The 25,618-nt window shown below is 38.7% G+C and overlaps 4 protein-coding genes across 5 annotated transcripts; 2 read left to right on the top strand and 2 right to left on the bottom strand.

Annotated features, from left to right (window-relative positions):
- The first annotated feature begins 289 nt into the window (after window positions 1–289).
- LOC126375027 (protein farnesyltransferase subunit beta) lies at window positions 290–2,355 on the top strand. The gene is made up of 4 exons (XM_050021868.1): window positions 290–711; window positions 788–1,601; window positions 1,688–1,796; window positions 1,872–2,355. Exons 1-4 carry the CDS (start codon window positions 625–627, stop codon window positions 2,077–2,079), a joined length of 1,218 nt encoding a protein of 405 aa, XP_049877825.1. The 5' UTR covers window positions 290–624; the 3' UTR covers window positions 2,080–2,355.
- Window positions 2,356–2,509: 154 nt separating this feature from the next.
- On the bottom strand, window positions 2,510–4,349 carry LOC126375026 (cysteine protease ATG4D). The gene has a single exon (XM_050021866.1). It carries the CDS (start codon window positions 4,178–4,180, stop codon window positions 2,765–2,767), a length of 1,416 nt encoding a protein of 471 aa, XP_049877823.1. The 5' UTR covers window positions 4,181–4,349; the 3' UTR covers window positions 2,510–2,764.
- A 203-nt stretch (window positions 4,350–4,552) lies between these two features.
- On the top strand, window positions 4,553–13,836 carry LOC126374995 (U3 small nucleolar RNA-associated protein 25 homolog). Its single transcript, XM_050021812.1, has 8 exons — window positions 4,553–5,117; window positions 5,297–5,896; window positions 6,653–6,895; window positions 7,181–7,455; window positions 8,500–8,655; window positions 9,160–9,355; window positions 10,945–11,121; window positions 12,404–13,836. The coding sequence occupies exons 1-8, from the start codon at window positions 4,644–4,646 to the stop codon at window positions 12,566–12,568; spliced, it is 2,286 nt and encodes a 761-aa protein (XP_049877769.1). The 5' UTR covers window positions 4,553–4,643; the 3' UTR covers window positions 12,569–13,836.
- On the bottom strand, window positions 13,556–18,988 carry LOC126374999 (putative transmembrane protein INAFM2). 2 transcript variants are annotated; one of them, XM_050021823.1, is made up of 2 exons: window positions 18,138–18,988; window positions 13,556–15,324 (listed from the first exon to the last, which is right to left on the bottom strand). In XM_050021823.1, exons 1-2 carry the CDS (start codon window positions 18,442–18,444, stop codon window positions 15,128–15,130), a joined length of 504 nt encoding a protein of 167 aa, XP_049877780.1. In that variant the 5' UTR covers window positions 18,445–18,988; the 3' UTR covers window positions 13,556–15,127. The 2 variants fall into 2 exon arrangements, with proteins under 2 accessions (XP_049877780.1, XP_049877781.1); XM_050021824.1 differs by having other exon boundaries at window positions 15,174–15,324; window positions 18,205–18,988.
- Window positions 18,989–25,618: the final 6,630 nt, after the last annotated feature.

The raw sequence follows: 25,618 nt of genomic DNA, 5'->3' as shown, positions 1-25,618 counted from the left end.
TTTATCCGGAACTTTGAAATAAGTACATGCTTCTTTCAAAGTCGAATTAAAATTTGTAACCTTCTCTTTTGAACGTCCACCTAATATACATTAGAGCGCCTGACGCATACCTAGTCCTTTGCCAAGTAACATTCGATTTGAAATAAATAAATAAAATAAAATAAATAAATAAAATAAATAAATTTAAAAAAAAAGAACTGTCATGTATCATTAAAACCAATCAAACAAAACGTTAGTAGGTACTAGAGATGTTCGTCTAATACGTAGTACCTATCTCTTACTGCTAGTCTGTGGTTATTTATGGTTATCTCGCTAATAATGTCAAGATAGTACAAGCAAGTGTGAAACTCATACAATTTTTCATCATTAATATCATCGATTTGTATACAAAAAGACTGAAAATAAATTACAAAAAATAAATATAGCAAAATTTTCTAGTGTCGGTTGTGATAAATAGTGAATTAAAACTATTTTTAACCCTAATTTCTTGAGGCGACGACAGATTAATTAAAGGTTACGGATATTTTTAATCAGGTAGCAAGCTCAATAATAAATAGGACGTGCTATAATAATTGGCAACAGGTGCTCAACCGTAACAGCACCTGTCTATGTTATATTAATACAATGGAGAACCAAATTCGATGTTATGATGATATTGCATCAGAGACTTTTAATGTTGAAAAAGTTATCACAGACACCTCTTCAGACCAGGTAACTATATTCAATACATGCATCTGGTTTTAGTTTTTAATTACCGTATTAATTAGTTATCAATGTTTAATTCCAGATTGATGTGGAAACTACAATACTAAAGTTATACAAGCAGTTTGAGAAGAAAGCATCCATTGATCCCGAATTACCAATTTTAAATAAAGCCATTCATGCCAAGGTGTTAAAGACCTGGCTCCACAAATTACCTGTTAGCTATGAATGCTTGGACGCTAGTCGGCCTTGGTTGGTATACTGGATCTTAAATGCCCTGTCTCTATTAAACGACATGCCTGATGCAGAGACCCTATCTAAAGTAGTTAGATTCTTGTCTCATTGTCAACATGAAGAGGGTGGCTATGGTGGTGGGCCCTACCAGTTTCCACATCTTGGGACTACATATGCAGCTGTCAATGCTCTGAGTATAATTGGCACGGATGAGGCATACGACTCAATTGACAGAAGCTCTTTACAAAAGTTCTTGTGGACAGTCAGAGATGTGGATGGAGCTTTTGCTTTACATAAGGGAGGAGAAAAGGATATAAGAGGAGCTTACTGTGCCATCAGTGTTGCTAAGATAACAAACACTTATACAGATGCATTGTTTGATAAAACTGCTGAATGGGTGGTCAGTTGTCAGACATATGAAGGTGGTTTTGCTGGGTATCCTGGCATGGAGGCCCATGGCGGATATGCCTTTTGTGGTATAGCTACTTTGGCTCTCTTGAACAGAACTCAGATATGTGATATAGATGCCCTTCTGAGATGGTGTGTGAACCGCCAGATGAGGCTAGAGGGAGGATTCCAAGGGAGAACTAATAAGCTTGTGGATGGATGTTACTCATTTTGGCAGGGAGCTGCATTCCCTATCATCAGTGCCATCCTTTCTGAAGGTATTTGTTATTGTATTGTGAATTATTTCTATTATTTTTTGTATTGATGTTGTTTGTTGCTAATGTTTATTTATTTTTATTTCTAGAAAACAAGGAATTGATGGAAACAGTGTTGTTTAATCAAGGTGCCTTACAAGAATACATAATCATTTGTTGCCAGTCACCAGGTGGTGGGCTTATTGACAAGCCTGGGAAGTAAGTAATACTATTTTTAATCAATGTAACATTCTAATAAACTCTTGTTATGTAACCATGTTTAATTTGTTACAGGCCTCGAGACATGTACCACACTTGCTACACTCTGAGTGGGTTGTCAGTGGCTCAGCATGGCACCGGGGTGGGTGACCCGTTTGTAGTGGGGTCACCACGCAATGAACTCAACAGAGTGCACCCTCTCCATAACATTGCTCCCCACCTAGTATACAATGCTGTACACTACTTTATCAGACATCCGCCACCTGTGAAGGATAAAAACTAGCGACTAATCTTGCACTTGCCTGCTTTGTACAAATTCCTGCAGCTCCAAAGAATTACACATCTAACATATTTTAACAAAATGCAGGTAATGAAGTATGTACTTATTTAATTCAACTTTTAGATTTGATGATTTACTTCTAGCTGGAGCATATTTACTATTATGTAAAATTTTCCTTCAAACATCACATATTTTGTGTATCAATCCCCTGTAAATTGTTTAATAGATATATAAATATCACTCTCATTTATGATTAAATATCTTAATACTAAAAATAAATATCGACTGTTTCATTAAAAAAATTCTAATATGTATAAGGAATGCTCCTTAGAAATAAGTGGTTAAGTAACTTTTCAAGTATTTACAATAAAGCATTGCTCACTAATTGCAATGATAAGGATCAAATAATTGGAACAACAATTATAAACAACCATTAGCCATTATAATGACTTTAATAATTTATTATGTTATCAATAAAACTAAATGTAGGTACACATTAAGAGTAGGTATATCCTGATTCTATACCTGTAACAATAATTTAACTATATTATTTGTATAACAAAACTTTGGGCAATAATAAATTACTTAGCATGAATAAAAGTTCACAGATTGCATTACATAAATCAGTAGAAACTTTTTTATTTATAGAGTAGTTAGGTACATATTGTTTGGTAACTGGTAGTTGCAGTTACACCAACACAAATTCCTCAGATTCAATGTCTGTATCACTGTCATGTATATTTGGGGTTACCCAGTTCTTTTCTGTTTCATGTATTGAGTATCTAAAGTTTGGTGGGTCCATAACACTACTACGAGATCCTGAGTTTAATGAGAATATGGGATATTCATTGTTGGAGGATACCCCCCGTGGGACTAGGAATGATTTGATAATATTTACAAATGTTTCAAAATCATGTTGTGTTGCAAGGTAGAAGCCAATACAACATGATGGATCCATTTTGATTATTGGCATTTTCCTTGGTGATCGACAATGGAAAGTTTGCATTGAGAAATTGGGTTGCCAAACATCTATACTTTCCTGGCAATAATGTGGATCTAAATGAATCAGTCTGTCATCCTGGTACCCAACAAAGTACAGGGAATGTTTGGGCCTCCCTCCTATTATTCCAATACAAAAGTCCAGAGTGAGAAGAGAAGTGAGACATGGTCCATAAATAGGATTAAATTTATCGGACCCTAGCTTGACAGGCACTAAGAGAATAAGTGACTTCCAGGAATCTTGTGGCAGTCTGCAGAGAGAGTAAACATCTTGGATATATACAGTAGAGTCTTGAGCAACATATACTTCCAAATTATCAAATTCATAATTTTCTTTAGAGGCTGCTGACATCACAGCTTTGAGGCAATGTGCCACAGAAGCAGGACCATACCAGTCCCCAGGCTTTTTCCCTAAAGCTTCTCCTAAACTCACCATTTGATGAATAGAAAGAGGGCTATTTACTGAGGATTTGTCTCCAAACCATTTTATAATCATGCGATGTAAGCAGTCTTCTTGGAATTCGCGTGCATTTTGTATAGGCTTCTCAGGAGTCCACCTCCATGACCGTCCCAGGAAATGACAGACCAGGGCTTGAGCTAGCAACATCTGTCCACTACGCAGCATACATCCCCACCCACAATCAGTGGTAAATGTAGAGCCTGACATTATAGGAAACTCTCTTCTATAGGTCATCCACACTCTACTGATAAAATCGGACTTAAATCCCTCTATGCCTTCTCCATAAATTTGTTCCATAGGTTGATGTGCTGTTGCTTCTGTGCCAATCTCTGTTGATGATTCCAAAGACCCAGTTGGGCTCAGCTTGCGGTGGTAGCATCGTCCTAACAACCACACAGGGGACTCTTTCGAAAAGCTGGTTTTCATCTTTACTGTCCAGCCAAACTTGACGTTATTCCACATCGACAAAAGTCGCGACTCTACTTTTAGTTTGAGGTCCAGTAAATCTTCTGTGGTATCCCGTGCATTTTCTTTAGATCCAACGGCTCTGTTCTCGGCCTCTACAGTCGGCATTTGATGTACTACACCACTATTTGAAGGCATTATATCTGAATTTTGCGCCACTGTACTATTTGCCGTGTTCATTGTCTTTTTTTGCAATTGAGTCACTATATTTAAAATGCGATAACACGACACTCAAAATTAAACAATACTATTCTGTACTTAGAATGCATCTTTTAATTTATTGTATGATTTTATTTTCTAGTACTTTGTCAATAATACCACTCCTCATGGGGAAGAACAAGAAAAGGGGTTGAGGTAAGAGGAGGGGAGAAAGAATAATGTCACTCAGCTGTCCAACAAATGTTGCCATTTATCCTATTCTAGTGATGTCCGGGCTGCACCTGTACCGGCTGCTTTGGCCGGTTTTTCGCAAAGCAATAGATTGTACGTCGCTTAAAAGTCGTGTAACTACGCCATGAAATTATAAAAAAAACTTAAACTGTCAATGTCAATAGAAGAACGCACGTGTGTTGTGTTGTGTAAGTGTATTTGAACGTACTTTTCATTTATAATTTATTTAATTACAAGATATTTTTATGCAAAAATGAGTAAAGGTAAGAAATACCTTGGTAAGAGAAAAAAGGGGGGTATAAAACCAACCACTAAGAAGAAGAGAAAGTTATTGAAAGAAAAAGAGGAACTCGTGAACAAGAAAGCTATATTCAACCGGTACAAAAACAAGCAAAAAATAGAGGAAGAGTTAGCGAAGAAGAAGCTTTTGGAGAGGAAACTGCAGCAGCAAGTTACGTATTCTGAAAGCGAGGAAGAGGAGGACGCGTATGGACAGTTGATATCATGTTTTAAAGATAATGCGAAAAAGAAAACTGTTGTGGATAGTGACGATAGCATGACTGAAAACGAAGATGTTGATGATGAATCTGTGGGAGACGACGTTGATATGGACAGTGATGATGAAGGAAGTGATGGGCAAGTCAATGGAGATGAGGAGCATGATGAAAACGGCGAGCAAAGCAGTGAGGGTGATGATACTGAAGAAGACTTAGCCCAAGAAATAGAGGTTTGTTTTCATTACATTACTTCCTTATACTTTCTTCTGATACATTGATATGTAAACGTTCTATTTAGAAATTAATATTTATTTATTCACTTTATAAGACTCATTTCTTTTCGTAACAATATACTTATAATAATGTTAGTACCCAATTAAATTAAATATGTTAAAAAAAATGTTTGCAGGAAAAAGAAAATGATGCTGATCAAGATATGTGTGATGATCCTTTTACAAAACATCTTCAATATGATTTAGGAGATGACCTAGTTGTGTCTTTGTCAAACACACCACCAACTTGCGAGCAATTTACTAAAACTTGGCCTGTACTTGGCAACTTAACAATAACAATACCAAAGCCTCTGGAAACTATGTCTAAAAAAGTCAAACCAAAGGTTTCTATTCTAGAAGAAAAAACATATGCTCCTGTAGGTACACAACCACATGTATTTAACAAAGTAGGCTTCAATGAACTGTACATAAAGTCTCAAATTCATGGCAACATTGTATCTGCTAATAAAGCTAACTTAATAAAAAGAGATTTGGAGCTTACTGAAGTGTTTACACCACTTCAAAAGGAATTGTTTGCCGTAATAAATAACTACCAAGATGTATATTATCCTGAGAGATCATTTACTAATGCAGATGAGATTAGGTATATCTACTGCTTGCATGCAGTCAATCACATGTTGAAAACTAGAACCAAAATACTCCATCACAACGCTAAATTGTCTAAAAAGAGTGATGTGTCTGATGAATATAGAGACCAAGGATTAGTAAGACCAAAGGTATGTATATTTTGTGTACTGTTATGGTTTATATATAGAAGGACAATTAATATTATAGAATGTATAATTAAGTAGAGACAGACAATCAAATTCAATATTATAATACATTAGTCTAAATGCAGCACAGCAGAGCAGGTATACAGGGTGTTAGTGACATTGTAACGAAAAGTTTGAGGCATGATTCAGACCATGATTCTGAGTTGATTTCAAATGGAATTTTCAAAAGTATGTAACTGAAAAAAATTACAATAAACACAAAAATGTTCTTGATTTTTCTGACAGGAAATTCCACTTGATATCAACTCATAATCATGGTCAATCATCCCCCTCAGTATTCACTAACAACACTCATACCAACTTGTATGGCCACCTGTACATACTTGCATGGGGTGTTTGATTCAGCTCATTATTCTGAGTTAATATCAAGTAGAATTGTCCATCACTGTCATATCACTAACACTCTGTATAATTTGCTGAATAGCATCAAATCATACAATTACAGAAAAGAGGCCCATTTTAATCAGACTCTGAGTGGTTAAAAAAGGCCACAATGAAGCAATGTTGCTATTTGACATTTGTTTGCATTGCTCATTTACTTTTATGTGCAAATGTCAAATTGCATTATTGCATTTTTAGATGAATTGCTTGGATGGATGTGGCTTGTTTAACCTGTCTTTGGTGGCCTTGTTATAAATTACATAATTTTAATTTTATTATCTCCATACCTTCTAAGTTCGAATATGTTGTTATTTCTAGGTCATAATTATGGTGCCCTTTAAAGATGCAGCATATAGGGTCGTAAAGACAATAATGGACATTTTAGTGCCTAAGGAGGCTGGGCAGGTGGTGAACAAGAACCGGTTTGAGGAGGATTTCACGGGGGGCGAGCTGCTGATGCCCAGGAAGAACCCTAAGCCAGAAGACTATGAGCTGCTGTTTACTGGCAACACTGATGACACATTCAGATTAGGCATGACTGTTACTAAGAAAACTCTCAAGGTGTGAAAGGGCTTTTGTTCTAATTTGTTACATTTATGAAATGGTCCTCAAATATTTACTTCAATAGTACGTTTTAAAATTCATATATTTATTTATTATACGCGCGCCGTGCTCTGTTACTTAAGGGTTTACTAAGACAGTAGGATTTTCTGAAAACTTGAAGTAACAGTATACTTGAAGTAACAACTGGATATTTTGTTTAACTTTTGAATAGAACTATGCATCTAGCGTAAGCGCGAAAATATCTAAATCTATGTTTAATCAGACAATAAACTTTTGTTACAGTTATATACAGACTTCTACTCCTCCGACATAATAGTGACGTCACCACTCGGACTTCGCATGATCGTAGGGGCTGAGGGGGAAGAGGATCGCGATTATGACTTCCTTGCTTCCATCGAGCTACTTATAATGGACCAGGCAGATGTCTTCCTCATGCAGAATTGGGACCATCTCCTACATGTCCTCGATCATTTCCATTTGCAGCCGAAAAAGACCCATGGGACTGACATATCGCGAGTCAGATCATGGGCTGTTAATGGCTGGTCAAAATATTATAGGTAAGGTTATACTTGTCTCTAGGGTAGTTTCCAACTAGTCAAATCAGTTTTACTTTTAACTGCAATCTATGACAAGTGACAAAATGTCGCACTTATTACAATACAAACAATACAATACAAATACACTTTATTGCACCAAAATAAAAAGAAATAATACATACACACACACATACACTTATTATTACATTATTCTTGATTAAAATTAATAAATTAGTAGAATAGAAAAAAGTTAACATTTTTTGTCACCTTTAGATCTGTCTTTATTTAGTAATCAGAATTTTATAATTTATCTTTGACCTAGGAAACTACCGAATTCAAAATACTAAATACATTCAAATTGGCATATTTGGCCACCGTCATAGAATAAAGAATAATAGTGCTTATAGAAAGGCAACTCTTTGGGGGCAAAGCTAGATTTACCTCATCTGCCCTGGGTCTTTAGTCTAAATGGCCTTAAGCCGCTACGGACTAAGAGGAACCGAGCGCGGACTATCTGTCTCGCTCGCACCTATGTGATAAGCCGTCAGACGATTTTTTATGGAGTGTCCAGTGTGTGCCGCCGTAGCCAAACCCGGCATGGATCTTCTTCTATCGTGTGGGTTGTGAGGTAGATTACCAACCCCATCAACCCTGGTGTCCGGGCTATTGAGCCGCCAAAGGCCCCTGACATGGCTCAGTGTAACGACTACTTAAGTAAGTAGCCGTTGGTCCCGGCTACTACGAGTATTGAGCGATATACTTATATCGCTCAATACTCGTAGTAGCCGGGCTCGTAGTAACGTGCCTTCCGAAGCACGGATCATCTTACTTTCGGACAATCATGTGATCAGCCTGTAATGTCCTAACCAAACCAGGGATCACAAAGTGATTTTTGTGATTTGTCCCCACCGGGATTCGAACCCGGGACCTCCGGATCGTGAGCACAACGCTCAACCACTGGACCACGGAGGCATGGATGATTACTATTATATTACATTGCACACCGTTTATCTTATCTTCTTTTTTATTTTTATTATTTAGGTGTTATTATTGACCTTATTTCAGACAAACACTAGTATTCTCTTCAGTGCTGCTGCCGGAAATTAAAGCAATATTGAATAAAAAGTGTCACAACTATGCTGGGAAAGTTATTGTTGCGAATCCAGTTGAGATTGGGAGTATACAGCAAGTGGTATTGCAGGTGCCTCAGATATTCCACCGGCAAGTATCTTTGCTTTGCTTTTTTACTGACTATTATTATATATTTTTATAGAAACATTTGTTTATCAGATTAGCTGTCTATATAAATAACCTCATATGGACAGTCCTTGCTAACTTGTCTAGTAACTAGAGTCACAGTTATATTTATACTTATATTAGGTGACATAAAGCACATAGTTACTTACTCCACAATGTGTACATAATAGCTGTCTGGAAACTTATATTAGGCAGCCCAATTTACTAAATTGTATAACAATGTTAGTTTTAAAGAACGTCTAGGGCCCTGTGCCGAGGTTTGTCTTGCAGCTTCTTTTCCCCGCCTATACAGGTTGTGAGAAGCTGCAGTAGTTTTAGGCGGATGAGACGTTCGTTATGTAAAAAATGACGATTCAAAATGTAACTACGTTACCTACTGAATAAAGATATTTTTGTATTAGAATATAAGGCCTTGGTTCATCTGTCATAGACTAATTAGAATAACTTTTATTTTATTGGTGACTCCAGGTTCACAGCAACAAATCCCCTGCAGGCCGTAGAAGCGAGGTTCGAATACTTCCTGAAGGAGATCCTGCCCAAACAGCGGGACACGCTGATGAGCCACACGCTCATATACGTACCCAGTTACTTCGACTACGTGCGGATACGAAACTATTTCAAGAAGGAAGACATTGGATTCGTGCAGATATGCGAGTATTCTAAGGTAAAATAGACATAATTATCAGTTACATACATAAACTAAGGGACTATGGAATTCCATTTGTTTCGATCCTGACACATTTTTCTTGCTTCCTCCACAACCATCAATCGTTTCATACACGCACGCCGGTTCAGAGTAAATCATACTACACCTTTTCTTTTTTCCTTTTCTCCAATTAATGAATAAATAATTATCAGTTGTGACTACAAATTGTCTTATTTATTTGTGGCACTGCCCAGCCAGATGGAGACATGGGCGTGATGTCCTTGGAGAAAATATGGGTTTTACCACAACAGGATTTTGCTTATTTACTTATTATATAACGTCGCTTTATAGTGTAAATCATTTTTGAAATTGTTTTTACGAAATCGAGGTTTTTATTGAAGAAAAATCAAATTCAATAAAAAAATGACATCAGATTTGAAAAAGGCTAGCTGGCGGTGGCTTTTTTAAAAGGCACTTACATGATTTTCACAGACGTGTTTAATCTTACTTCATTGTTTTAAGTTTACGCGGTTATTCTCATAATTAAAACACATAATAACGGGTTCTTTCTAGTTCTTACCGCGTTTAAAGCAGGGATATGAGAATCCCGTCATTAAACGCGCGCGTACGCATACGTGCGGGCATGCATTTGCGCGTTGTTTGCTGCGCGGTAAGGACCCGTTATTAAGTGTTTTAAACTTACTTCGCTGCGAATATAATAACTGTCCCTTCTCCGCATCCAAATATTTATTTTTGTAAAATAGGACTTTCAAAATATGTATTTTGCCAACGACGTAGCGTTAGCGATACCTAAGGGCCTGTCCACATCACCACGGCACGACGTCGTCGCCGTGGAACGGTGCGGTGCCGTGGCGCGGCACGTTGCCGTAACGTGGGAATTTACGTTGCCGTACCGTAAAAATGTACGGGCCTGTCCACATCACCACGGCACGACGTCGTCGCCGTGGAACGGTGCGGTGCCGTGGCGCGGCACGTTGCCGTAACGTGGGAATTTACGTTGCCGTACCGTAAAAATGTACCTCACGACACCGCAAAGTTACACGTTGCCGTGCCTTGTAAACTTTCGGTACATTCTTCACCAAATAAATAACAGTCTCGTTGTAGATATGGACCGCACAAAACGTATTCTGCTTCTGTTGTGTGTGTAACTTTGCGGTGTCGTGAGGTACATTTTTACGGTACGGCAACGTAAATTCCCACGTTACGGCAACGTGCCGCGCCACGGCACCGCACCGTTCCACGGCGACGACGTCGTGCCGTGGTGATGTGGACAGGCCCTACCTCACGACACCGCAAAGTTACACACACAACAGAAGCAGAATACGTTTTGTGCGGTCATATCTACAACGAGACTGTTATTTATTTGGTGAAGAATGTACCGAAAGTTTACAAGGCACGGCAACGTGTAACTTTGCGGTGTCGTGAGGTACATTTTTACGGTACGGCAACGTAAATTCCCACGTTACGGCAACGCGCCGCGCCACGGCACCGCACCGTTCCACGGCGACGACGTCGTGCCGTGGTGATGTGGACAGGCCATAAGGCTGCTGAGAGTGTTTGTTTGACAGATTTCTTTTTTTTTTCAGGATGGCAAAATAGCCCGAGCGAGAGACATGTTCTTCCACACAGAAGCCCACTTCATGTTGTACTCAGAGAGAGTGCACTTCTTCCGAAGGTTCAGGATAAAGGGTATCCGGCACATCATATTCTACCAACCACCAACCTACCCACACTTTTATTCAGAAATGTGCAACCTTATGCAGGTGAGATAAGTCGCAATTTGTAAATATAAGTTTGTAAGACTTTCCTTTTTAATATACTCTGTTCTTGCTATGGAGGCGATGTCATAAGAAATTACACACACGACAATACAAACAAAAATCCATATGCCAAGTACGTATTTTATTGTACGCGCTATGCCATCTAGTATTAAATAAAAAAAACGTTCTGTACGCCATCTAGCGTGAATCGGCAACAAGAATTTGAACTTAAGGCATAGATTAAGGAATAAAACTACGAATAGAACGGCAACTCTCCGCTCCCCACTAGCGGCTGAGCAAAGTTTACCTCACTCCCACTCGGTCTTACTTTAGACTTCAATCGTATGGGCGACAGACGTCACACACAGATTCGCGTGTACGATAGCGTCAATGTGTCTGTGTAAAACGAGGTGTTTTGTATGAAGTGTCTGGGTGTGCGTACGGTTACCATGGTTACCCACACAGTGAATATTCGCTCTCATTCAGTTATTCCGTCTCTGACACGGCCGAGTTGTTTTGTGTAAAGCCACGAGTTGTGTTTATCTGTCAAATACACATCACAGTTCTATCGTAGTAATCATGTAGCATGGTTAGAATGTCTCTTTTATACTAAGCTGCATACCGTTAATGCGAAAGAGACACATCTGCCGTCTTTGTCGCATTAGGCGATGTACTATATCTCTGAACTGCTGTCATTTTAATCATGCTACACTTCAAGAGGTATTTGAAGCGGTCATTAGACTACGGTCGGAGCGATTTGTCGAGATCGTGGTTACCATGGCTTCGCCCACCGATTTGCTATTAGCTTACACGATCCCGATCGTCGATCCTGTAACCTTGACGCATCGGAAGGATGGATTGTCTAGTCTAATAAGCGCCATAGTCAGCAGTACATAACTACAACCATGTTATAAGAAGACAGGCATGCTCAAAACTGACAACTAGCATTTCAAGGATAGCCCAGCTGACGTCATCCGACCCTGTGTTGCCATTTCGTAAAAAATAAATTACCCACATCCAATACTTTTAATTTACTTTGCAAGGAAATTTTGTACTTTTAGTAAAAGATTTACGTACATTTATAATGAGTTTTATATATGTGACAAATAATAATAATTAAATAAATTATTCAGTAATTCACTTAATTTTCATTAATAAATTTACGTCCTTGGAATGTTGGAGATACCAATTGAATGGTAACACTCACGTCATTGATGGGCTAGCAATGGCGGCTTGTCATAGGATTGAGCATACCATGCCTACAAAAATCCACATGTATTCCCAGGAATCGAACCAGAACAAATACGGCGGCAGCTCGTGCAACATGACAGTGTCGGTGCTGTACTGCCAGTACGACGCGCCGCGCGTGGCCGCGCTGCTGGGCGCCCGCCGCGCCGCCCGCGGGGCCGCCGGGGACAAGCCCGTGCACATGTACATCACCGGCGAGTAGCAGGCACGCACCCTTCACTTGCCTATACAGGGTGTTAGTGACATCGTAACGAATACTGAGGAAGATGATTCAGACCATTATTCCGAGTTAATATCAAGTGGAATTTGCCATCGCATTGTAACCATGTCACTTACACCCCGTTCAAGCACGTGCAAATAGCCATACAAGTACGTTTGGGTATTAGTGAAACCGTAACGAACATTGAGGGGGATTCAGACCATGATTCTGAGTTGATATCAAGTGTTTCCTTATTTTCAGTTCTATACTTTTGTGAAGGAAAATTCCACTTGATATCAACTCAGAATCATGGTCTCAATCATTCTTCAAAGTTTTCGTTACGATGTCACTAACACTCTGTATATAGTTGTTTTAGCTTAGTCTAGGTCGGGCCAGAACTCCCGTGCCGTCTGTGTCCGTGTCCATTGTATCGTGACCTCATAAACCTAAATAAAGATTTTATTTGTGTATCTACTTCCTGGCTCACTGGCGCTGGACTCGGGGGAGTCAGCGTTACCACTGGGACTTGAGAGGTGGCGGACGTTGTGTCGCGTGTGCCTCTCTATAATCTAAAACGAAGGTGGGTTGGTGGTATTTGCCTCCCCCCCCCCCCCCACAGCTCACGAGCTGGTGCACAATGATGATGGTGATAATCGCTGACAAACCGTGGATGAATACGAAAGGGTACCCGTAGCTTTGGCACAACGGCGGTGAAATGGACACCGAGAAGGTTTACTCCATGCAACCCGTAAAACCCTCTCCCTCCCAATGTGGTCATTATCCCGCGTTAAAAAAAAAGATCGAACCAGAAAAAGCAGTTTTTTTTTGACGAAGTGCAACATGGCAGTATCGGTGCTGTACTCGCATTATTCTTGTTATTTATTTATTCAAAACTTTTATTTCGGATGATTTTTTTACATCCATAATTGTTAGTAAGTAAATATCTTATGAACTATGTTATTATCAAAGCACACATAAGAAAACACCATATTCACGTAAGGTAAAATTTAATAATATAACTTTACGATCACATTGTATCCATTGTCGGTAAAATTACACATACTTGTATATAAATAACTAAAATTACATAAGTACATTTTCAGGTAAATCTTGTATATTATTTGAGGTGTCAAACACACTCCTTGGATATTAGCCAGAAGACACTGCATTCGATGCCAGCTTAAGGCAACCCATATGTGTACAATAAATGTATTTTGTAAATAAATTATTGTATCGATAGCAATAAACAGGGTGGAAATTATATTCCAAAACTACACAATGGTTTTTATTTAATTAAGCAATTTTTCAAATCCTTTTTCCGTTTTTAAAGTAGTTCAACATAATATATGCGTGGCAGGATAAATTAAGAAGAAGCAAGAAGAAGAAGAAGAGGCAAGATGATTGGACACCTAATAAGACACGACGAATTCATTAAAAACATCATAGAAGGAAAGCTAGAAGGAAAGAGAGGAAGGGGAAGGCCAAGAAGAGCTTACATGGAACAGATTAAAGAAAAGGTTAACGTCGTGTCTTATAGGGAAGTCAAGGAATTGGCCTTTGATAGACTGGAATGGAAAATGCTACACCGACAAGAGCGTGGCTCTTAAATCGATGATGATGAGGATAAATTAATGTAATATAACACATAATGTCATAGCATCACGCCTTTAGCCCGAAGGGGTAGGCAGAGGTGTATAGTACACCTACTCTTTGCCAGCTATTTGTAAGTCCCATGTAATAGAGTCTATTACCATTATTCGGGCACAGATCCTGGAAACCACGTGTTTCAATACAATCAATTATCTATGATCCAAACATGAATTCAAACTCATTAAGTCGAACTCAATAGTTAGCCCGAGCCGGGATCGAACCCGTGACACCACTATGTAACTCACGTGTTCTCCGCACAGGGCTGTCACGGATAAATTAATGTAAACATGGAAAAATATTTTCCAATGTAGTTCCATTACAGTCGACAAAATGTTTACGTTTGGAATTTTTATCCTGAATGGGTACAGTAAATAACTCTTAAATGTACTATACGACAAAGTAAATAACTGAGATCAGGAGAACGAACTCCATTTTTACTCATAAACATATCGCTAATAAGTATAAACCTCTACGTCAATAATCTTAAACTAATTAGGCATCTATTTAGGAAATTAGACGATGCATGCACTAGTAATTTGTCTACTTAACTCTAAATACACTTTGGTGTTTAGTTTCAGCCTTCCAATGCCGTTGGCGCCGACTATCACGTAATTTATTCTAAATTCGGGCGGCAGCGATACTTGTTATGATAAGCTCTATAACCCCCTTCCCTGGAACGAAATTGACTCTTCGCGTGGAATACCCCGAGACACCGATCACTGCTTATCATTTGGAACTTTACCCCTATTGTCTCCTGAGTCTAAGGCATTACGTGCGTATTATAAGATAGGCGAGGAATATACCTCGTTCAGCTACTGAGTTCCGATTATCGAGCTCTTATGTCCTAATTGGCCTCTTGTGAACTCCACGATACACTGCCAGTATCAGTACGATACTGTTGCTAAGTATGTTCTACCGGTGATCCGTGGTGCTATCGTTGAGCATGGGCCACGTTACGTTGTCGTCTGCGGGCAGCGTGGAGGTGGGGGGGTCAGTGGGGGGGTCTCCGGGGTCATCCGTGGGGTCAGGGTCGGGGGGCTCGCTGGAAGGAAGGCTGACCCGCTCCGAAGCCGGCGGCGCCGTCGCGTTCACTGTGGTATTGCCTCCTCCTGTAGACAAACAATCGCTATCATATATTATGTTGCTTGGGTTTTAGAATATAGATTAGAATATCTTTATTTACGTACTAAAAACATAGCTACAGTGTCCTTAGCTCCATACTTGCGATTAGTGAAGTGTAAGTATAGGTACGTTTTGTATCAGAATAGCTTTCTTCTACAAATTCCATCATCTGTGCTGTTTCAAAAGTTAATTAATTGAGTAATACTTCAGAAGATTTGAACGTTTACTCATTTGTTATTCTTTAAACAGACGCCTTCATAAAGCTTCGTAGAATTTTTCATTTAATATTACAGTGGAGCTCTTGAACTAGTTCGGAATTGATTGACCATCGATCTTGCAGGCAACAGGCAGTAATATACAGTACAGGGCAGCAGAGCCGACGTTTATATCTATACGAACGTACTGCAGACATTTTTATTTACATTTGCACAGCGCCGGGAATATTATGGACAAAGTCTGATAAATATTTAAATAAAGCTTCACACGCTACAGACTAAAAACTACGCGGATACGAGTACATATTTACGATTCGCATGATTAATTACACGTCAAATAAAACACACAACATAAAACTAAATGAAACATTGCTATTTGTGTCAGTACACCTCGCCGTGATGAAAGGTTGCCGACGGAGTTTATAGCGAAGTTTGATTTATTTTATCAAACTAACGAATATTTCGTACTATAATTATAATATTTGTTTTATAGTCGAAAGAATCACGGCAAAGTTATTTAAATTTTAATTCATTTAGAGAAGAAACTTTTTGTGAAATGTCGCTTTCGCTCGTCAAGAATATCTTGAAGAATTTCCTGTTTGGTGTTGTATACTTAGATTTGCAATTGGTACCTGTATCTAGATAGTTTAGGGTCTTAATTAGAATATTTTATTACTTAACTTCGTAAACTTTATAACATTATGATTTTTCCTTACAACATATCTCTAGATCCGAGCCTGCGCACCACGTGCCAATCTTCAGCAACAGACCGTACTCTGTTCAGCGGTTATTCCAAGCAATCGAACCGTGCGGTGATTTATAAGTTATAAACATGATCAGTGAATAGCCTCGCCGGTTATTGCAACTACAGTGTACCGCTATTTCGGGAGTTATTGCAGCTCCGCAATCGCCAAAATTTGCCTCTGGATTTACACCCCTCACAAGTTAAAGATTACACACGCATCTGATATAGGTAGTTATAAGAGATGTTTACGTTTTAATTACGTTTGAAGTGCGGCGTTTTATAAGCACGCAACTGAAAAGACACAGTTTGTTTTGTCTTATCGTGTAGGAATGCGATCGCATAATATACGGACTTAAGGATAATAAAATACCAATTATTGGAAAGATTGCTCACTCTACATACTATGAACTTTAGTGTTAAGACTTTATATCCCAGGAGCTTTCTGCATTGCACGTGTTAGCATTAGTCCAGAGTGTCGGTAATGCGTTTCCACTTACCGTTACTCGGCGAACCTTAAAATAGATTATGGGTAATCATTTTGGCGGCCATATCCTGCACTGGGTCAAGAGGGGAGCTTCTTATTCGCCATTAGAACGCGGATTCATCGTAAATAACGCGGTCGTGATTGTGTAATCCCGGGGAGAGGTGCTAAATCTCACCAAGTGCCTCGTCGACGGGATTCGTGTCAATAAAATTCCTGAGAGCCATTAAGGGGATTCAAGACGAGGGTCGACCTCACTCGAGACGCGGGCCTTATTTTTTACACAGATAAGCTGCCGTTACGTATTTAGATAGATATTTACAAGCATGAAAATTCTAAAATAGCTGTAATTGGGACGTCTCCTAGGCCAAAATAAATTATGAATTTTTGATTACTAAGTAAATAGAGACAGATCTAAAGGTGACAAAAAACGTTTTCTTTTGTCTACAATAACTTATTTATGAATTTTAATGAAGAAAAATGTAATAATAAATGCGACATTTTGTCACCTTTTTCTATGACGTCACAGGTTGCTTTTTCATACAAATTCCATAGTAAATTCGTGCTATCACTACCTATACTTGTTAAATAAATTATGTTCCTTACGGTATAAAATAATTTAAAAAAATCTTTTATCATTTTTAACGGATACATAAAAGAAGTTTTTATTTATGAAATGTTATTCTATCATGTAATACTCGTTTATTGGATAAATTATAAAAATCGCGATACCGTATAAAGTTTACGCGAGCGCCATTAAAATTTTAATATACATAGGCGCCACTTAAATATTAATAGTTACATCGAAGTAAAGCGGTTTTGGGGTAATTTAAGACGCATCTGTTAAAGTAGGTATATTGGAACGCTATTAGAGTTGTATCTACACATATAGATAGTGGTTTTAACACTCGTTTTTTAACAAGAAAGTTTCTTTTTACCGCGGTGCTTTTCTATAATTGATTCGCTTTCTTGACTATTTGCCGCAGAACTCTGTTACACTGACCTGACCTATTTATATGAAAGGTTATGACGATGGGAGGCGGGTTTTTCTAAACAATAGTGTCGACGCTACAGCGTGCTGTAAGAACAAGAAGCAAGTATATAACACAGACGTCACAAACTACACTACACAGTGTTCATTGTCGTTTGGTGTCGAAGTTGATATTTGTGTTCACATACCTACTTCTAAAGGTACCTACTTCTTAGTTGGTAAATGCTGTCTTAAAAGTTAAGATTGATAAAGTGTAACTAGAAGGCTGGATTAGATTACGTGTAAGGGCGGAAACACTGTAGAGTAATCATTACAGTTACTAAAGGGACAGAGGGGACGAAGGGAAGCGTGTCGGTTGTGTGACCTACCGGTGTGGGGCATAAAGCATGTGGGCATTGGTGTGGTGCTGGTTTGCTGGTCTACATTGTGAGCCACCTTGCGCTGCGCGTACTGCGCGTCCTTGGGCTCCCAGAAGAAGACGTAGTAGAGCGAGAGCATGATCGCGGCGAGCGACACGCAGAAGACATAGATGATGACGGTGAGCACGCGCACGCTCTTGTTGTCGCGCTTGCGCTCGTACAGCGCGTCCAGCACGAAGTCGTGCGAGGCGGCCGGGCCCAGCCGCACGGACCCCGCCGACCGCACGCTGCCCGACGCGCACGACTTGCCCGACATCCTCGCCGCCGCCGCTCGCCCGAATGCACCACCCGCGGTACTGCGGCCCCGTAACTGGGGCACGCTTATTGATATGCCCCAGTTCGGCCGCGATGCGCCGCGCGCGACTCCAGCGGCCCCGTCACGCCGCCCGTGTCTGCTGCTTGACACCTCCTGGGGCGCACTGCTGCTCCATTATGATCGCACCCGCTCCCGACATCGTTTGTTTATCCTTTAATTTCACACTCGCTCTCCGATAATCTATTCCGGTTCTTCTGACGCAGCCGTAGGATCGTGATTCGTCTGTCATGAGGCCGCCCCTGAATTTTCATTGTTTCTCTTAACGCGCGATTACGTTTTCATCAAAGCAACATCGTTAAGCATAAATAGCTATAAAACGTTCCGGGAACGGTGACCGGTTCGGGCGTAGCACAAACAAAATGGATTATGGACGGTGTATAAAGCTTGCACGGCGGGCGGTGATTCAACCGGGTAGCAGGTTCGCGACCGGCGTTATTTGTGTCGAGTGAGGTCGCGGGATAACAATACGCAAACAAAGTTAATTCAGCGGAGGGTGACGCGTTATTATGACAGCAGGAGCCGGGCGGCGCCGCCGGGAGCAGCCAGCGCGCGCCGCCGCGCCCGCCCGCCGCTGGATCAATAAACCCGCTATTCTAATAATTTGCACATTGCAAAAAATATATTTTACTTTTTTGTTAAAACTTTATCAATTAACAAAATATACTTAGCTTAACTGCGATTCGCATATGTAAAAGTTTAATTAATAATTAATAGAAATGTACATCTAAGTACCTACCTACCTAACATAAAAACTTCGTATTCGATCCATCCACTCCCAGGTAAAAATTTGCAAAGCCACCTGTGTCCAATGGCTTACGTTTGTTTAAGTAATTAAGATAAACAATTCTCGGGAACACTAACAAGACACTGGTGTATCTAAACCGTTACATGTAACAACAGACAACAATTAGTAGAGCGGCCTTATAATTAACTCCCGGCCTGTAGGGAGGCGCGTCTCACTAATAAGGTTATTACAACTTGTTGCGTACTCGGTGAATTCGTAGAAAATAGATAAAGAAATCTCTACGGATCCCTAATGTGGCAGTATCGTTTAATTAATTGAGGTAGGTACTAATAGATAAGTAGAATATCCTCAAAGGGAAACTGGAGTTTCGCAACAATTTATACTGAGTATAAAATGGTTACCTATTACAATTTTTCGATATACTTATTATTTATTTATTAAATATTTATTATATAATAGTGTACATGTTATATACTTATAAAAATAGAATGTCTTTAGATTGAAAATCATTAGATTGAGTCACTTACAAATCTATTAGGAGCGTGCGTGCGGATGCGTGTATTCAATTCAGATGGTTTCGGGTTCAGGCCGATATTAACCAAAATCACATGTATACCTACTTAGTAGATTGTAACCGTTGTAGCATTATTACGGGCTGATCACCCGTCATCATGTAGTTAGTCATAAGTATCCATCGTAGGACTTCACATCAAAAGTGGTTGCAAGTTGTCTCCAGGTTAAGTATACGTGGCTCTTCCCACCCCATTAGGAATTACGAATATCGTAGCCTTATAGTGAATACCACGTAAGTGCCTTTTCTGAGAAATAGCATTTCAACAACACCAAACAGACAAGCTAATTTCTATCCAGGTAAAATATTGTGTTGAATTTTTACTCAGAATAAAATTAATTGACATAAATCGAGGTTTTGTTGAAGGAAATCAAATCGGAATGTATTTATTTATGTAGATATCCAACAGCATTTACAATAGTTGTTTACTTATGTAAATAATGTACAAAATTTCTTCAAAAAGAGATTTATATACATCTTTAAAAAATGTATAAAAGAAAATGGCCCCGATTCCTGCAGACATCTTTTAATTTTACTTTAAGTTATACCTGTCATTTTCTTATCCGCCGAAAAGGAAAGGGACGGATGATTGACAGCTCTTAATTTTAGGAAGAATGAGTAAATAAATGAATAACCCGGGCGAATTTTTAGACGGTTGTTTTAGATTTGTGCTTAAAATTGACGTGTGTTCCATAAATTTTATGCTTGTCGATTACCCGTCCCTTTCCTTTTCGGCGGATAAGAAAATGACAGATATAACCTAAAATAAAATTAGATGGTGTTTACAGGAATTAGCACCAATATATTTTTAAAATTTTTCAAAATAAGACGACGATATATAACTATGTCCTATGTATTTGTTGTTGTAGTTGGTAGATTCTAGAATTCTAGACATAGTAGGTACACTACACCCGCATTTCCGCGCCTTCGCCGCAGCCCCCGACGACGCGGGCGGGGCAGACACTTGACAGGCCATTATGCCGCCGGCGTTATCTACATCATCTACCCGCCACTCCAGTAGGCACTACACACTCGAGTGACGGGAAACAAACAAACCAAGCCTCAAGCTAGTCTTATTTAGCTAGAGGTGCACGGATTACGCGGAAAATAACGCAGGCCTCGACCTATACACGTAGCGAATGTCTGTATTAATTGAGCTCTAGCATGGTGCGAATGACAGCTGTCAGCGTACAATAGTAAGTACATTTTCTTGATATGTCTCTTTCGCACCACGTACTATATGCCAGAGAGTTACCCATATATTGGTTCAAGCCCGCGATATGTGCGTCTCTCGCAATGTGTAGAAGGACTAAATGAAAACGGAATAAAAATAAACCTGCTTTACAAGTCAGTCGATTACATAAAATCACGAAATTTCTTAAGGGGCAATGTAAACGTTTTTACAATAAGATTCCCATTGATTTTCAGAATTTTCCTTTCAAATCTGTTACCTAAGACAGTAGTTAAACAGAAACTTTGGAAAAAAGGTTAGTGATTATTTAGAAGATATGAATGCATGGGATTAACTGTCTGCAGCTAAATTACTCAATTCTATAACAATATTTTATGTTTTTATTTTTTTAAAGAACGTCTAGAGCCCTGTGCCGTGGTTTTTCTTGCAGCTTCTTTTCCCCGGCTATACAGGTTGTGAGTAGCTGCAGTAGTTTTAGGCGGATGAGACGTTCGTTACGTAAAAATTGACGATTCAAAGTGTAAAGATGTTACCTACTAAATAAAGATATTTTTTTAATTGAACGAGGCGCTTTCGAAGGATTTTTATAAAATTGGAGAAATTAAACCCAACCAGCTGGCAGGAAGAGAAAAAATATATTGACAATAAAAAAACAAAGTGCAAAAGTGTAAAAAAAAACAATTGCAAAAAGTAGGTACCTACCCCGCGTAGCACCTGCAGATGTGCAGTGCTGAACCACTCGTTCCTCATGATCACTCCAAGGGCTTTATTTTGAATCGCTAGCCTTCAAGTCACAAAATATACCTATTTCACGTAGCACATCACCGCTTGTCAGTTGCAAGATGAGACAGGTATATATTTATGCGTGCGAATTCAAAAGCGAGCGACTCAAAAATAAGGCCCCGGTAGTTGACTATATAACGAGCGATATATTAACGAGCGTCATACGGGATATTAAATTAAAAAAGAATGTAACCTTTGTCCAACTGTGGGAATGTTGGGGCTCGTAAGATGGATCTGTAACAATTTCAATTATTACTTAAGCTTTAATTGTGCAAAGCTTTCAGATAGATGGACGGTACGTACGAGTAGTTGCTCCTATTTCACTCTACGTATATTATATACTTACCTTTTATGTACAAATACTTTTATTCTACTTTCAAATTGCGGAGTGAGGAAGTAATGAATAAATACGTATTGATTAACTTCACCAACCTTTGAGATAAGATGTACCAACATTACCAATTAAACTGCTTTGGGCGAGATGTTAGGCTATAAATTAGTACTAAACGATCCAAGTTATCAGACTCGATACCGCCCGCCCGCAGTCATCTGTAAAACATGACTTAACAACCGACCAGTTTCAAAAGAATATGTACGTGCTTTACTAAGCTTTTCGATCCTCTCAAAATGAATGTTTCTGAAGTACTAATATTATTAGGCAACGTTATTTTCTATTTATTTAGGTACTTAATTATTTAATCAAGAGCTTACTGACTAGTAGCTACAGGTAGGTACTATAAGTATATTCCTAACAATCGCATCAGAACATAATATTTACGTAAGCGGACGCATGACGTCGACCGTATGACGTGCTCTAGGTATACCGCAAATCTTACGCATGCTCTTAACCTACTAAAAGCTTAATGTCTCAATTGAAACGCTCTTTGATTTGCTTATATTCGTACCCGAACCTAATTAAGTGGATTGTATCGAAAGCTTCGGTGCCACAGTTGGTAAATAACTCTATTGGAACATTAGTATGTGACGACAGACGTCACACTTAACAGAACAAGGTAATTGGCGTTCAGTTTTGGACACAATTGGGTTAGACCATAATTGGATTACAGGAAACCTTTCGCGCCGAGCTCGCCCACAACTACACAAGTTTAAGACCCAAGTTTGGACACATTTGCATAATTTGTGTTACTGCTATGTCTGGAAATGGATACCACTGTTGTAACTTTGTGTCATATCATGATTTCAAAGACTCGTACGACCCTAACACATGTAGCATGGAAATAATTAACGACATATAAAAAATATTACAATAAATAAAAAAATAAAAAATAAATAAAAATATATAAAAAAATAAAAATAAAAAAATAAAATAAATAAATAAATTAATAAAAAAAATATTATTTTTATTTATAAATTGATAAATTATTATTATATATTATTATAATATTAGTAGTCGTTACATGAGCCATGTCAGGGGCCTTTGGCGGCTCAATAGTAACCCTGACACCTGACACACACGATAGAAAAAAAGAAGAAGAAGATTAGTAGGAACTCAATATTACATTTACCTACGTTTGGAGTTCCGCCACCACACTGTAGACCTCTGTCTTATATATGATGAAGGGGCTGTTTTAATAATTTATAAGAGCTAATAAGCTAGGTATCTACAGACTTTTCGCTTTAAAAATTCTCGTGAATTCTCGTGTATTGAAATCACACTGCTAATAGTAGCGTACGAAAGAGATATGTCAGGATTATTCACTTTATTGCTACATGAATATGCATACCGTAAACGTGTTTCACTATTTTATATTTATAATAGCTACTTATAAGTTTATGTAAGGTATTTCCGGCGAAGGGCCGAAGTAAAGCCCACCGGTAACAAGCTGTAATCTGCTTATCCTAATCAGCATTTGCCGGCATTATAGGGTAGACAGAAATCGATATATAACTAGGACATGAAGCAATTGATTGGAATGAAAAGGTATTCTACAAGGAAAACCGCTTCGTTGTCTACTTCAGCTCGCGAAAGTGACTCCGCGAAAATGTTTTTTTTTTCTCTTGGAAACGTACCAAAGCAAAACATCTTTATTGAGGAATAGGCGCGTGTTCTCTTTTTTGCATCCCCGATGTGATTGATGTCTTGGAGGATAGAGGTAGAACATTATAACCTTTACGTATGCGTAACGGGTACACAGTTTTATACAGGGTGTTAGTGACATCGTAACGAATACTGAGGGGGGTGATTGAGACCATGATTCAGAGTTAATATCAAGTGCAATTTTCCGTCGTAAAATTCATGTTCCTTTATGTGTTTTTAAAATTATTTTCAATTCTATACCTTTGCGATGGAGAATTCTACTTGACATTAACTGAGAATAATGAGCTAAATCATCACCAGTGTTAGTTACATATACAGGTAGCCTTACAAGTACGTATGGGTGTTATCAACTTAGAATCATTATCAGTTTTCATTACGATGTCACTAACACCCTGTATATTTTCAAGTTTATACAATTCTAGAAAAAATAATTATTTCTTATATGTTATTTATTAGTTATTACTGATTGCAAATATAATACAAATAAAATTCTAGTGTTATTTGGAGTTGATAAGGGGGGATAAAAAGGCCACACCGAAGCAATTCATCTAAGAAAGCAATATTGCTATTTGGCATTTGTTTGAATTGCGCACTTACTTTTATATTCGCAAATGTCAAATTGGAAAATTGCCTTTTTAGATGAATTGGACTTTTTAACCCCCAAGGATTACACTGTGTTTCCTATTTTGCCTGGGAGAGACTGCTGCTTAACAATATACCTATTTATAAAGCTGCGTTTTATGCCTTTGTCTTATGTCTGTTTGTCCTGTTTCTCATAATAAAAAGGTCATGTTTTTCATAATATCCATCATACAAATTCGTAGATAGCAAAAGTGCTCCGGCCTCAGGCCTGTTGTCTTTTTGTACGGAGTGTGAGCCCCACCGCTCCCCATTGATCCGGCCAAGTAGTTTACCATCTGAGGCAAACCTTATACAAAGTAACGTTAAAAAAAGTTACAATAACACGAATAAATTTCTATTATGACTACCAGCTCGTAAGAACTCTTCGCTTCCTCTTTTTTGATACGAAAGGGCGAGGTTTGGATTCCTCTACTCGCGAGTCTGTTTCCTTCCTGCAAACCTGTGTTATCCCTTTTCGGAGAATTGTCACAGGTTTGAATTCCGGTTCGGGCTTTTATACACTGAATTCGACTTTATGAGTTTTAATTGTTTAGAACAACAATAAAATAAATAATTTATATTTGAATAGATAATTGATAAGTATCATGTTTTCCACGATTTATACCCGGTTATCTAATGGCAATAGACGCGTCCCCACTTGTAAGTGGGATTTAAACACAGCTGTCGAGACTTGGGTGTAATATATTGTACACCTCTGCCTACCCCTTCTGGGATACAATTGCTATGTTTGAATCTATTTCCCGAAAAATACTACTTGGGCCTCTTCAACGCAGAGTGAATAAGCACTTTCTAGGTAAGCATGACCCATCTTCGACCACACCGTCACTTACCATCAGGTGAGATTGTGGAAAAAATGATAGAGTTCACATCCATCGCAAGATGAACTGAGCACCTACGCTTCACCTGAGCTATCTGATCTGCTAGATTAACGTGATAACTGTATCGCCGTGTATAATGGTCGAGGCAATGTGTTAGTGAAAAGTGCATTTAAGATAATAACTCACTGCTTCATATTGGCTTTCCTACCTACCGTAAAAAAAATAAGTACAAAATATAGTGTTCTGCATTACGATTTTGCCTATATAGTTTCTAAAATTGAGATGGATTTAGCTATAGTGAATT

Source organism: Pectinophora gossypiella, chromosome 18 (assembly GCF_024362695.1).
Source record: "Pectinophora gossypiella chromosome 18, ilPecGoss1.1, whole genome shotgun sequence".
NCBI classification, from domain to species: domain Eukaryota; kingdom Metazoa; phylum Arthropoda; class Insecta; order Lepidoptera; family Gelechiidae; genus Pectinophora; species Pectinophora gossypiella.
This window is presented reverse-complemented; position numbering and strand designations above follow the sequence as displayed.